Source organism: Gouania willdenowi, chromosome 6, assembly GCF_900634775.1.
Source record: "Gouania willdenowi chromosome 6, fGouWil2.1, whole genome shotgun sequence".
In the NCBI taxonomy this organism is placed as follows: Eukaryota; Metazoa; Chordata; class Actinopteri; order Blenniiformes; family Gobiesocidae; genus Gouania; species Gouania willdenowi.
Window position 1 is genome coordinate 1,629,786 of NC_041049.1, and position 14,559 is coordinate 1,644,344.

A 14,559-nucleotide genomic window follows, 5' to 3' on the forward strand; every position below is an offset into this window, starting at 1 on the left:
ACGTCCCACTTTTCCTGAAGTATTTCCAGGCCAGGTTCCGACCCTGAGGGTTTCTGCCCACGTGGATGATGATCGATCACATCCTGTTCTGGGACGAGGTCAGAGGTCAACGAGAGGTTCAGCAGCCTGAGGAGAAGACCACATTACTGAGACTCACACGGGAATTAGAGGGAGTCACTTAGAGCAGGGGTTCTCAACCTTGGGTCCTGAGGCACTGGAGGGGGTCACCAGATGCATTGAAGAAACTAAGAATATTTTTTGAACAATTTCAGCCAATTTTTTCTTACACACACACACACACACACACGCACACACACACAACACACGCACACACGCACGCGCACACACACACACACACCTGTTGAGCAGGAAGGTGTTGTCAGAGCACGTCAGCCCTCCAACAGATCTTCTTCTCTGAGACGACGCTGGTTGAGTGAAACTTCATCCAGATGAACTCCCACACGTCCTCGTCCATCAGGCTGACGCCCGTGCAGTACCACGTCCCTTATGTTGGGGGGGATCCTGCATTGTAACCATGGAAACATAGGATCACATTGATCACATTTCAGTTTGTAGTTTGAGGTCAAGTTGAAGCCTGAGCTGCACACACACGCACGCACATATGATGCGTGGATCCATTCTAAATTCATGCCACCAGTCCATCGCATGTGTACCTGCCTAACCTGCACTAAACTTACCTACTTAAAGTAGTTAGGTGTGGTGTGAGTGAAGCTAGAGCGGTCAGGAACGCTTCACTATCGAGAACCGTCTGCGTGACATGTGAACACTTAGAAAACATTTCTGGGCGCTTAGGCATAAGCTTGTGTGAGTGTGGGGGGTGGATCGTAAATTTAACACGTCACGCAGACGGTGCTACAGAGCGAAGCTTCTACGTGTGACTAATATATTTATGTTAGTTAGTGTCATCCAGGTGTGGCGTATGTGTGCATATACACTTTAAAGTGTGGCGTCTGTTAACGTGTTAAGGCACATCAAACACACATGCAGACATGACTTGTGTATTGTGCCAGTGTCCCCATTCTAAGTGTAATGTAAATATAGAGTCAGATGTTGGTTGGATCACAGACGTCTTTGCAGGTGCAGGGTACGCGTTTGAGTACACACACACACACGCCACACACCACACACACACACACACACACACACACCACACACACCACACCTGTTCTTGTTGCTAGAGATCCAGTCGGAGATGAAGGCCACAGCCTGTCTGTGACACTGTTTGTTTCCAAAGCTGCAGGCTAGCATGATGAGTTCTCTCTGCAGCTCCCTGAGGACACACATATGCTAACTGTTAACACAGGCTAACACTTAGCACAGGTTAGCACTGAGCACAAACTACCACTTAGCAAAAGCTAACACTTAGCACAAGCTACCACTTAGCACAGGCTAGCACTTAGCACAGGCTAGCACTTAGCATTAGCCCAACATAATATTTGCATTCTAGATTTTCATTCATTTCACATTTTTCTCACTTTGTGAGTGACAACATGTATCAAATGAAATGGAATAATTTACAATATTATAATAAAGTATAAAAAATATGCTTTCAATTTAAATAAAAAAAATTAATAAAAAAATAAAAATTGGAACATTTAAAATAAAAAAAGAAAAAGAGTTAAAAAAAAAAATTGAAATGAAAATGTACATAAAATGTCACAAATCAATGAAAATGAAATCAGAATTAAATTGAAATAAAAACAGTGTGGAGCTTATTGAAATGATTTCATTGTGAATCATTTTAAAGCTGCAGGACATATTTTTTTTATCAGATAAATCCATAGTTAGGCCTCATTCATCAATAAATCAAAGACCGTTTGCTCTCATCTCCACCATGAACACTCAGTTTGACATTTTCATGCATTGCATTCTGGGATATAGAGACAACATGTTTTCTTAATTCTGACATTACATAAAAAATTTAGTCAACCAATCAGGGTCCTCCTCATCTGGAGAAGTAACACAAGAAATCACAGAAAGAATAAATTAAAAACAACACATGTATCCAGCTACTGGACTCCACATCCCACAATGCAATGCACCAAAACAGTGTTTACGGAGGAAATAAAAATAATTTTTATCTTTTTTTCTTTCGTTTTGGAGTAAATTATGTTGTTTCGCGTTCATCGTTCTTTGTTATTGTCACAAAATCTCAGCATTTGTTTTTGTTAGCATTATCATAGCATTAGCCTAGGGCTGGTTTCAGGTGTTGTGTTGTTTGTACTCAGTCTGGTAGACGCCTGCAGGACGCTGGCCTCAGTCCCCGGACCGTAGTTTGGCCAACCCAGCTGATGGTAGCGAGACGCCACTTGTTTCAGAACGTAGTCCTGTTAACAACACACACACGGACACACCCACACACACGCACGGACACCGCGCAAACACACACACACACACACACACGCACACGCACACACACGCACACACACACACACACACCCACACACACACACACACACACACACACACACACAACACCACACACACCACAACACCACACACACACACACACACACACACCCACACCCCACACACACACCACCACACGCACACAACACCACACACACCCACACACACCACACACACACACACACACTCTCACACACACACACCACTCACACACACGCCACTTACGCACTCACACACACACACACACACACTCACACGCTCACACATACAAACAACACACCACTTACACACCCACACACTCACTTACACCCACACACCCTCACTCACCACACACACACACTCCACACACACACACACACACACACACACACACACACCACACACACACACACACCCACTACACACCCACACACACACACACACACTCACACTCACTTACACACACTCACGTTACACCCCACACACACTCACACCACACACACACTCTCACACACACACACACACACACCTCACTTACACCACTCACTTACTCACTTACACACCACACACACATTTATCAGTTTTTATCTCTCTGACAGTATTCTTTCTCGGATTTTGATGCTCACGCTGAACAGTAGTATTCGTCAGTTCGGTCCAACAGTTTGTCCAGTTGATAAAGTGCTCGACTGGCAGCGTGCCAGGGCAGGAAGGACGTCTCCTCTGGAAGGTAACCAATCAGCTGCAGGGGAACGCCCTGTGGGAGGTACCCAGCCCTAAGGAAAGTGAGAGAGAGAATCATATACTGTGCTCAATCATTTTTGGTTAGCTTAGCACGTAGCGACCAGTTCCACATGTTTGGTTAGCTTAACATGTAGCCACTAGTACCACATGCTTGGTTAGCTTAGCACTTAGCGACCAGTCCCACATGTTTGGTTAGCTTAGCACTTAACGACCAGTTCCACATGTTTGGTTAGCTTAGCACTTAGCGACCAGTCCCAACATGTTTGGGTTTAACTTAGCATGTACCTCCCGTCGCCTACATGTTTGTTTAGTCTTAGCACGTAGCAACCACTCCCACATGTTTGGGTTAGCTTAGCATGTAGCCTCCGGTCCCACATGTTTGGGTTAGCTTAGCATGTAGCCTCCAGTCCCAGTGTGTTTGTGTTTAGCTTAGTATGTAGGGATTAGTTCCAGGAGCTCCGACTTCAGGTAGCGTTCAATGTCACTTTTTCAAGTAGGAGGTGTTTCCCTGAGCCTGGTTCTCATGGAGACATCAGCTGTGCTCATTGTTCTTGATCCTCTGTCTGATTGGACGACAGCTTGTTAGCATCGTTAGCAGCTTCATTAAGGGACACTTAATGTTTGTCCTTTAGCAATTAGCACGGATCAGTGGGGAGCTAATGTGGGGAATGCTGCACACACACACACACACACACACACACACACACACACACACACACACACACACACACACACACACACACACACACACACACACACACACACACACACACACACACACACACACACACACACACGCTGTTCTATCGTTCTATCTCCTCTAGTTTGTTTTTTTGGGATTGTCTTTTCATGGTTTTAATGTAATTTTATGTCTTTTGTGTGTTTTTGTAGCTTTTAGTCTGCTTTTGTTCAGTTTTATGTCTTTTTGTGGTTGTTGTTTATATTTCGGCATTATTTTTTAAATTGTGTTGCGTCTTTTAGGTTTATTTTGTCTATTTTCCATGTGGTTTTGTGTGTTTTTGTGATTACTTAGCATCTTTTGGCCTAAAAAAGTGTCTTTTTTGGTTTGTTTTGTGTTGCATTTTGTATTTTAGTCTAATTTTGTGGATAGTTTTTGTCAATTTGGGGATTTTTTGTGACGCTTTCTTGCAGTTTTGTATGTTTTTGCAGTTGTTGTGTTGTGTTCTAATTTTTTTGTCTTTTTCAGTTATTTTGTGTAATTTTCCAGTGTTTTTGTGTGTTACATTATGACAGAGTGAAGTTAAGGACCAGATAAACTGACTCAGATGTTGGGCTACGTTAACATCAGGCCTGCTGTCATAATATTATGGCTGATCAGTGCTTTTAAAAGCCTTAAGTGTCACAATAATTAGATGCTCTTATTGTGAAGGGCTGCTGCAATGTTAGGGCTGCCATGGCAACAGATGCAGAGGCTGTGCTGCTGTCAGACTGGATAGGAGCAGTCGTACGCACACACACACACACACACACTGATGGAGTGGTCTCGAGCTGTTGCTCATTCAACATGACAGCCCACAGATGCTCAGATGGAGAACACTGAGGGAGATTGTGTTTAGAACGCTCAGAACGCCGCAGGCTCCTCCTCCTCCTCTTCCTCATCCTCCTCTTCCTCATCCATCACACAGAGCGTCTCCGTCTGCTTCCACTTGTTTTTTCCTCTCGCCCTGAGAGCTGAAGCCTGATTGGCCGTCTGCTTGGGCCTTAAACGACCTCCCACATGGCCTCGCCCACACACGGTGACCAACCAATCAGCTCGAGCCGTGCAGGATGAACTCACCTGGCCAGGTTGAAGGCATCGTCGATAAGCCCCGCCCTGTTTCCCACGGAGATGACCTGGAAGAGAAATGTATACCATCAGATCCACTACAACCACACACAGAGTACTGATATATCTAAACAAGTATAAAAAGTACACATAAAAGCAACTCAAATTACAGTAATGTGAGTACTTGTAATCCATTACCTGTGGTCTGGTGTGGAGTTGCTGAATCAGCAGTTTCCAGTTCTGGAGGTCGTAGTTGACCCTGAAGTATCCTGTTGGTTGATGTTGCCTAGCAACCAGCTGTTGTCATCCATCCTCCCCAACCTGTGGATCTCTGAGACAAAATAAAGTTAACTGATGAGCGAGGGGCGGGGCTTCACTCTAACAAAGATTTTGTCTTAAAGGGCCTGTCCTCTGAGGCTGGATCAGTTTATCCTGATATCTGTGCGTTAGCTTCAGCTAACCAAACATTATCTGTACTATGAAGTATATAAGGATGTCAGGCCTGATCACGTGGTTTCAGACTCAATCGGATGTTATCTGCCGATCAGGACTCTGATATATATGTATATTTATTATCATTATAGGGGTGGGTGGTATACCGGTTCATACCAAATACCGGTATATATTTTCGTTATGATATAAATGTTTCATATACCACAGTACCGTATATTGATTACTACGCTGCGTCGCATCAGACCAGAGCTTTTTTAATGTTGCACTGCGAAGGTAAACAGTAGCGCTCTCGTTACCATGGTTACGGTGTAAATGGATAATAAAGCTCTGAAGCTGCAGAACTAGTAGAGCATGATGACACAGCAGAAGTTGTGTCAAAAGGAGGAGGAGCCTGTCTGTTGTTTGGTCAGCAAAACAAGTTGGATGCAGAGCGGAGGTGGAGAGTTAGACACAAGTTCTCAGACGTTTGTGAATAAAGGAGTTCAAACGTATCGTTAGCCTCTCTGCTAACTAGCCTGATGCTAGTGTTTGTGCGCACTGATGTTTGAGGGCGTGTTTGTGTGCTCCACATAAGTGTTTGTTTGCGCGTGTTTGTATGTGTGTGCGCGCTCACGCCAGTGTTTGTGTGATTTGCGTGTGTGTGTGAGAATAGACCATCTTAAGTCAATCTACTGCAGTATTTTCTAAATCAGCGTCTACAGCAGGACGTGCAGGTGTGTTCTAAATCAACCTCTATCTGCAGACCTCACACTTTATTTAATAATACTTTACATGATCTAAACCTGCAATACCAACATGAAGTTGTCATACTTTTCATCATAAAAACATACATTTTAATGTGTGAAACTAAATGAGGAGATTAAACATTAAGAGTTCCTAAAAGTTCATTACTGGCCTTACTTTACAGCACTGTGGTACTTTTATTTTCTTATTTGTTAACATGTCTGTTGGGTATTTTAAGATGAGGCACTATTCATTTTATATTAGACATTTTTATTTAATATTATTTAATCTTACACTAAAGTCTGAAGTGAATTTTCTTTTTAATTTATTGTGTGATTGAAGCTACGTCACAGAAGTGTTCTGTTTAGGGTTGAATGTTAAAATAAGGTGAATAAAATAAATAAGGGACATCGTGTATTTTTGCTTTTCTTTATCTTTTAATTTATTATAAGTATCAGATCAGGATCAATATCGGCCAATTCTCAAAATCAAAGGACTCTGAGAAAAAAAAAAACCTGATCAGGACATCTGTACTATGAAGCAGGATACAAACACGTTGACTAACTCATGTGATTTCAGCCTGGTTACGTGAGCGCTCCTGTGACAGGGGGCGGAGCTTACAGCGTCAGACCAATCACAATCACGGAGAAATTGTGGAGAGCAACTTACGTCACAATTGAAGAATAATTCATAACCTGGGCCTAACCAGGTTAAGTGTTCAGCCTAAGTTACCATGACGATTTAACCTCAGTTACCATGACGATTTAGCCTAAGTTACCATTATGATTTAGCTTAAGTTACTATGGTGATTTAAACTCAGTTACCATGGTGATTTAACCTCAGTTACCATGGTGATTTAGCCTAAGTCACCATGGTGATTTAGCCCTATAAGAAGTTAGCCAGCGTCATAGTACAGCACACACTGATTAAATTCAGGAAGTTAGAGAAAGCGAGAGAAGAGGAAATCCAGCTGTGTAGTACAGGTCTTGGGTGTTTACCTGTGTGTGTGTGTGTGTGTGTGTGTGTACCGGTGTTGTTGTTGATCCACAGGAGGCGCTCAGAGTAAACAGACGAGGAGTTTCCCAACGCCACCGTCAGAGGAACCTGCCACTGTAGACTGAGAGAGAGAGAGAGAGAGAGAGAGAGAGAGAGAGAGAGACATGTATACATGTTTCAAACATTTATTTCTTATTTCACTCAGCACAAGAACAACCCAACATTAATATCTGATATCAGCCTAAAGAGAAAGAAAAAAAACAGTATGGGATTACATTGTCCTAAAATCTGATATAATACAGTATATATTGTTTTTATTAGATTTTTTGGGTTTATATATAAATACCGTCTACACACCCCCTCAGTTTGTTCCTCCTGCTCAGTTCTACTTTAACACTTTAACACTTTAACACTCTGACACTGGTTTGACATTTTTGTTTCACAGAATGAACAAATAAGTTCTAAAGATGTAGCAGAGACACAAAATAAGACCTGAAACAGAAACAAAGGCTGTGTCCTAATACCCACAGGACAGTCGGACATGTTGATCATATAAGGTAGAAGAAGTTAAGATCAAGGTACGTTTAGATTTTATTATTTTTATTCATTGGTTTATTTAACAGGGACAGTGTACATTAATATCCATACAGAAAATGTACCAGATTTAGCCAGAATGCTAAGATTAAGTTCAGGTTTAACTGGAAATATGTTAACGGTTCCATGTCACACTATTTTTCACCATCATCTCCATGTGTTCTAAAAACTCCAAAAACATTGTTTGAGGTTTTCCAGAGTTTTAGCCTCTGAAAAGTCACTTTCTGAGCAAAAACACAAACGGCCTGATTTGAGGCCTACTTATGCATATTCATGAGTGGGCGTGTCTCTTGATGGGACACTGACTTTCCTACAAAATACAAAATACCCCCAGCCTGTGAGCCAGATAGCAAAATAATAGGTGACATGTAGGAGGTAGCAGCGCACCTTTGGATGAGAGATCATCTATGCTCAGCAGAGCTCAGAGGGAGAGGAGGAAAGGCGTTTACGAGACAGAAAATGGCGCTACGTACAGAGTTGACGTTCCCAGCAGCGCACACTCGACCAAAGCATGTGTGGAACTCATGGATAGGGTAGATAAGATGTTGATTAGTTTAAAGTTAAAGTAAGTTAGAGTTTTAATGTTAGTCTGAGGAGAACAATCTGCAAAAACAGTTTTTCTGTGTGTGTGTGTGTGTGTGTGTGTGTGTGTGTGTGTGTGTGTATGTGTGTGTGAGACACAATCAAGCAGAGAAAAACCCATTAAGTGCTGCAGCAGCAGCTGGATCAATAGCTCAGCATTTAACCTGCTAGTTCGAAGACGTGAGGCTCTCTCACACGCACGCACACACGCACACACACGCACACACACACACACACACACACAGAAGGAGAAACTAAAGTGAGTAACTTTGATGAATCTGAGGAAGATGAACAGTGTTCCTTTGTTGTCTAAACGTTCCAGTTTATTCCAGTTTATTCCAGTTGAACCTGTGACAGACGCTCTGCTCGCTCACAGCGCACACACACAAACGTTTAGTCTCCTCCACAACAAACAGACGGTGCTTAAAGCAGTGAGCTGACAGATGAAGATAAGAGCGAGAGCGAGGACCAATGAGACGCCTTCGCTCTGCAGCCTGTGGTTAGTGAAGGGCAAGAGGAGCGCTTGATTTAAAGAGGAGCGCTTGATTTAAGAGGAGCGCTTGATTTAAAAAGTAAGAGGAGGTGAAGTAATGAAGTGATGAAGTGCTCAGAAATCATTAATGTGATCAAACTAAGGACTTTATTAATAACCACTGATCTGATGAGGATTCACACGCCTCAGGAAGGACGTCTGAGGACAAGGTTTCATGGTTTCTAATGGAAGTTCAACGATCTGATTGTTGGTGGAGCCGCTGAGACGGACCCAGTTCTGGTCCACGGCCCTCAGAGAGGACACACGGAGGACAACATGTGGGCAGGGGCCTAAAGTGGGCCGATGGAAACGCATGGAGAACAAACTCCAGAGGTGAATAAAACATGAGGTCATTGAAATATAAATGAAACATAAATGATGCAGAGGAAGTGAAGAGGGCGGAGCAAAAGCAGAAAAAAACCCTAACTTTTCAGCAGAAAACAGAGTTTGAACAAAAGACGAAGTCTAGGAAGACAAAGAAAAGAAAACATGCAAACTCTGCTCAGAGGGAGGCTGGATTCATAGATCTGGATGGATGGATGGATGGATGGTAAATGGATGGTTGGATGGATGTGCAGTTGGATGTTTGTACGGACGGATGGATGTATGTATGTATGTATGGATGGATGGATGGATGTACAGGTGGATGGATGGACAGATGGTAATAGATGGTTGGATGGATGATTCAATGAACTGATGGAAGGATGGATGTACGGATGGTAGGGTGGTTGGATGGAGAGATTATTGGATGAACTGATGGATGGATGTATGGATGGATGATTGTATGGATAGATGCACAGATGGATGGATGGATGGACAGACTTAATAGATGAACGTATGCTACCTTAGGTTTTTTTTGACTTCCTGTCCGTACAGGAAGTGCTCCTGAGTGACGATGATGTAATGCGTGGGGAGCTGCTGTGATTGGTTCTTGCTGATGGTGATGACGGGGTATCCCATCTGTAGAGTCCACCTGTCCATCATCTCCCCAATGTCTATGTCCCGCCCCTCCGACCGCATGGCCTGGAAACGACACAATAACATGTTACACATAATGCTAACGAGGGGGTGGAGCTAATCAGACAGGAATGACCCGTCACCATGTTGCCATGGTGATGGCTTACCTGAGTCAGTTTGTTCCACAGGTCGTCTCTGGCTGCGTTGCTGTACATGTGACTCAGCAGATAATCCTGTATAATGCACACACACACACACACACACACACACACACACACACACACACACACACACACACACACACACTATTTCTGAGCTTAGTCAGAAATCTGATGTTTGTGCGAGTCTGTTTTTATTAAAGTGTGTGATAGTCCATGTTAGTGTGTATTTCTGAGTGTATTTCTGTGTGTGTGTCTGTTTCTGAGTGTGCGTCTTGTGTGAGTGTGTCTTCTTGTCAGTGTTTTCATATGTGTATTTCTGTATGAGTTTGTGCTAATTTTTGTGCACGTGTCTAATTATGCGCATGTATTATGAGTGTGTGTGTGTGTGTGCGTGTGTGGGTGAGTGTGTGTGACTTCAAACTAAAACAAGTTTAAAGGCAGAAACATATTTTAAGCAGAACACAAGGAATGCAGACAATCTGTAAAAATGATGTCACATGATGTAACACCAAAGGGAGTTAAAGACACGGAGTGACAGGACCACACACACACACACACACACACACACACACACACACACACACACACACACACACACACACACACACACACACACACACACACACACACACACACACACACACAGTAAACCTGTCCCGATTTAGCTTTAGAAACTGTCAGTGCAACACAGTTATAACAGGATTCTTGTGTGTGTGTGTGTGTGTGTGTGTGTGTGTGTGTGTGTGTGTGTGTGTGTGTGTCTTGCATCAGGTTCTTTCTCTGCAGACCTAGTTTCTAATGTGACACCAACACGTCACAGCGTCTCTGGTGTTTTGGTCAAACTGGTGTCCTGTCTATCTAATGACTGACCAACACTAACAAACATGATTACCATGTAGTTTAAAACTCCGGTGGAGTCGCAGAGTGTCAAAGTGTGACAGCTAATGCTAACTAATGCTAACTAGTCAGAGTGTGCTTGTCACTACCCAATCTTTTCAGATCCGTTCAACGCATGATGCATGAAACGCGTCTCCATCCCGTCGGCCTATTTTACGGCAGTTTGTGTTCTATTCAAAGGGCCCATGTTACACTAAATGAACTATTCTGTGCTTTAAACATGATAAAGTGTTATTAGGGCTTCATACACATGTCTAAAGTGTTTTATTCATTGATTCCATCAATCGTTAGGTAGAGGGTGATTTGCTCCTTTCTTACTGCAGGGTGAACACAAACACTTTGCTACAATTATCTTTATTTATATTATCCATTATCCAATTATCCATATTTAAATGTGTTCTATTAAAACATTTAACAAACTTCGTATGGTCAGTTTACATTCAATTATCACGTCCCATTAGCTCTGTTGTGAGGATTGTGAGTGAAGGAAGTGACGTAGTCTACACACAGGAAGTGATGTAGTCTACACACAGGAAGTGACGTAGTCTACACACAGGAAGTGATGCAGTCTACACGCATGCGTTGAAAGGATCTGGTCCGTGAAAGGATTAGGTAGTGACGTGTCTTACGTTGAGTCCTTTCTGGAACAGCGTCCTCCCCATCACGTTGGCCAACATTCGGATCAGTGCTGCCCCCTGCAGGGACCACACAGAACCACACACTCATTTATCTATAAATACTCATATTTACGATATTCATTGTATTATTCAAAGCAGTGGTTCCCAACCTTTTTTGGATCGTGACCCCATTTTGATATAAAAAAAGTCGTTTTTTAGAATTATTTTTTAATATATTGTATTATAAAGACATATCAGCCAAGATTAGTGATACACTTTGCCAGCTCAGATATTTTCTTTACTGCATTTTATTATTATTATTATTATAATTATTAATAATAATAATAATAATAATAGTCATAAATTAATTTATATTTGACAAATTAAAAATATAGAATACAGTTGTGTAAGATACAATTAAAAAACAACAATAATTAAAAAAAAAAGTATTTCTGCTCAGTAATATTTTTTTTAAATCAATTACTAGACATTGCAGGCAAACCTATTTAAATTCCACGAGGGGTCGCGACCCAAAGGTTGAAAAACACTGATTCAAAGTGTTATTTTGTGGCCGTTTCGTGCCTTTTTGTAGGCGATCCAGTCGAAGACACGATCGATGTCCGTCGCCTGCTCCACTTCCTGTGAGATGGGGTGGGAGGAGCTAAGGCCATCCAATAGCATCACCTCATGGAGGACGTCAGTCAGGAAACGCTGCTTCTCCTGGAAACAGTTACGATGTAATTTGACACCAGCATCATTAGAATGTTTGGTGTGTACCTTCTGCTTATTCACTGTATTTTTAATTCTCAATATTTCATTCACTTTAAAGACTAAGTGTATGAATCTTGACCTTTTATTGTCATGTTCATAATTAAATGATCACTTTTTTTGTGCAAAATATAATAGAATAGAATAGAATAGAATAGAACAGGAAACTGACTCTTATAACCACATATTTTGTATATTTTTTTATCCAGACAAAATCAATGTTCCTATCAATTTTTGGCCAACTCGAGACTGTAGTAACCTCATACCTCACAGCTTATTATTGAAGAAAATGCATAAAGTGTTTTTTTCATTGAAAAAAAAATTGTTTTTAGGACATGAAGGGCATAACATCTAAAAAAAATACAGAAATATAAAGAAAACATTATTTATGGTTAGGTCTGAGGTTGTTGAAAAGACCTGATGTGAAAAAAGTAGGAAAAAATATTAAGAAATGACACTATGAACTTTAATGAATGGTACCATTGTGGTACCTAAGCTCAAAGAGTGTAAGGTTTTTTTTTAATAAATGCTCATAGCTATAAAAGTAATAATGCCTCAAAATAAAATGTTTCTTTGGCTGTAATAACTTCATATCAAATGTTCCACTTTGCACCTTATTTTTTAAAAAAACAACAAAAAACACACAATTTGTGTTTTTGTCATTGAACTTTTTTGTTTTTATGACAAAAAGGGCATTAAAAAAAATAAATACTGAAATATAATAACATCTTTATATCTATGGTTAGGTCTGGAGTTGTTGAAAAGATCTCACGTGAAAAAAAAATATATACAACATTTTTATGAAGGGTAGCTTTTTGGTTGCTAAGCTCAAACAGTGTAATTTTTTTTAATAATACATTACTGTGAACGCGTTAGCCTCGAATTTAGACAAATAAACTAAAACAAAGTCACGCTTTGTAATTTGACACCAGCAGCATGCGTTAGCTCTATATAATCATGCTAATTAACTGACACAAGCTAACTAGTTAGTTTATAGTTACACTGAGACAATAAATCAGATCAAATGAAATCAAAGCATCAATGCTGATGTAATTTGACACCAGCTCCACACGCTGACTTTAAACCAATCTGTGATGATGATGATGATGATGATGATGATGAAGAGGAGTGACGAGGCAGAAAGTGAAACAGTTGGTGAAAGGTTAACAGATGCTACTGAAGGCAGCGGTGAGCGCGTGTGTGTGCGTGTGTGTGTGTGTGTGTGCCTCCACATGTGTTTCCATCTGCTCACTAACGAGCGCTCCATCCACTCTGCAGGTGATTCACTGTCCCCACTAATTAAAGCCGACGTCGCTCTCAGCTTCACTTTTCACTTCCTTCCCTCCAAATGTAGCTTTTTACTAATTAACTAATGATGTAATTAGTTGTGCAGCCCTAGCCATGCAATGTGTGTGTGTGTGTTTGGAATCCAAACTGAGGTGTGTGTCCTTGGAGGAGGGAAGCAGATATTTAAAACAAATCCAGGAATGAATCCCACTGCACGGATACAGAGTCCAAACTGACAGATTTAATTAGCCTTCATTAAAATTCCTGTCACTTCAGCGCCGGATACTCGACCGGAGCCGAGGGAGCCGCAGAGGAGAGAAATGTGGGAAAGAACGTTCAGAAAAAAGGCCTTAAAGGTGGAGATAGTTTTCAAAAAATCCAATTAAAAAAATAGAATCATTTCCCTTCAGTTACAGAAAAAAGTGTTTGCAAACAAACCACTTTTATTTCCTACAAATAAAAATGAGGCTGTAAATAACATTTATGATAGAATAGCAACATAATATACAATCCATAAACTGACGTTGTCTGTCTAAAGACAAACAAGTATCAGTTGAACTCCCTCCACCTGAGCATGTCTTTATAGCAACGTAGGAACTCTACACATAAGAAATACACACATCAGTTTACTATCTACTATAGTGTCTACTATATCTATATCTGGACTTAGAACCTACTGTATCTATCTAGATATAATAGATACTATATCTAATGTCACATCACATAGAGCGTCACATCATCAGCATATAGAGTCACTCCGCACAACTAGCTAGTGAATCAAAATAGATCTGTAATAATAATCTGTTGTTTTCTATATTCTCACCGCCTTAACACCAACTTAATTATTTAATTAATAACAAAAACCTACCCTCATTTATATATGTACAATCTACGTGTGTGTATATACATTAAGGAGACACAGAAGAAAAAAATGTGGGAAACTTTCAGAAAAAAGGCGATAAAGGTGGAGATAGTTTAAAAAAAAATCCACTTTAAAAAAATAATCATTTCCCTTCAGGTACAGGAAAAAGTGTGAGTAAATGGACCATTTTTATT

At 41.0% G+C, this 14,559-nt stretch overlaps 1 protein-coding gene across 1 annotated transcript in view; it reads right to left on the reverse strand.

Annotated features, from left to right (window-relative positions):
* The window catches only part of LOC114464737 (thyrotropin-releasing hormone-degrading ectoenzyme-like), a 111,656-nt gene that overhangs the window by 22,573 nt on the left and 74,524 nt on the right, over positions 1-14,559 (reverse strand). Inside the window, exons 7-11 of the mRNA XM_028449238.1 lie at positions 12,031-12,168; positions 11,461-11,526; positions 9,941-10,006; positions 9,661-9,839; positions 7,141-7,229 (exon numbers count right to left, since the gene is read on the reverse strand). Of these exons, the coding sequence (XP_028305039.1) occupies positions 7,141-7,229; positions 9,661-9,839; positions 9,941-10,006; positions 11,461-11,526; positions 12,031-12,168 (538 nt within the window). The remainder of the gene's footprint in view (positions 1-7,140; positions 7,230-9,660; positions 9,840-9,940; positions 10,007-11,460; positions 11,527-12,030; positions 12,169-14,559) is intronic.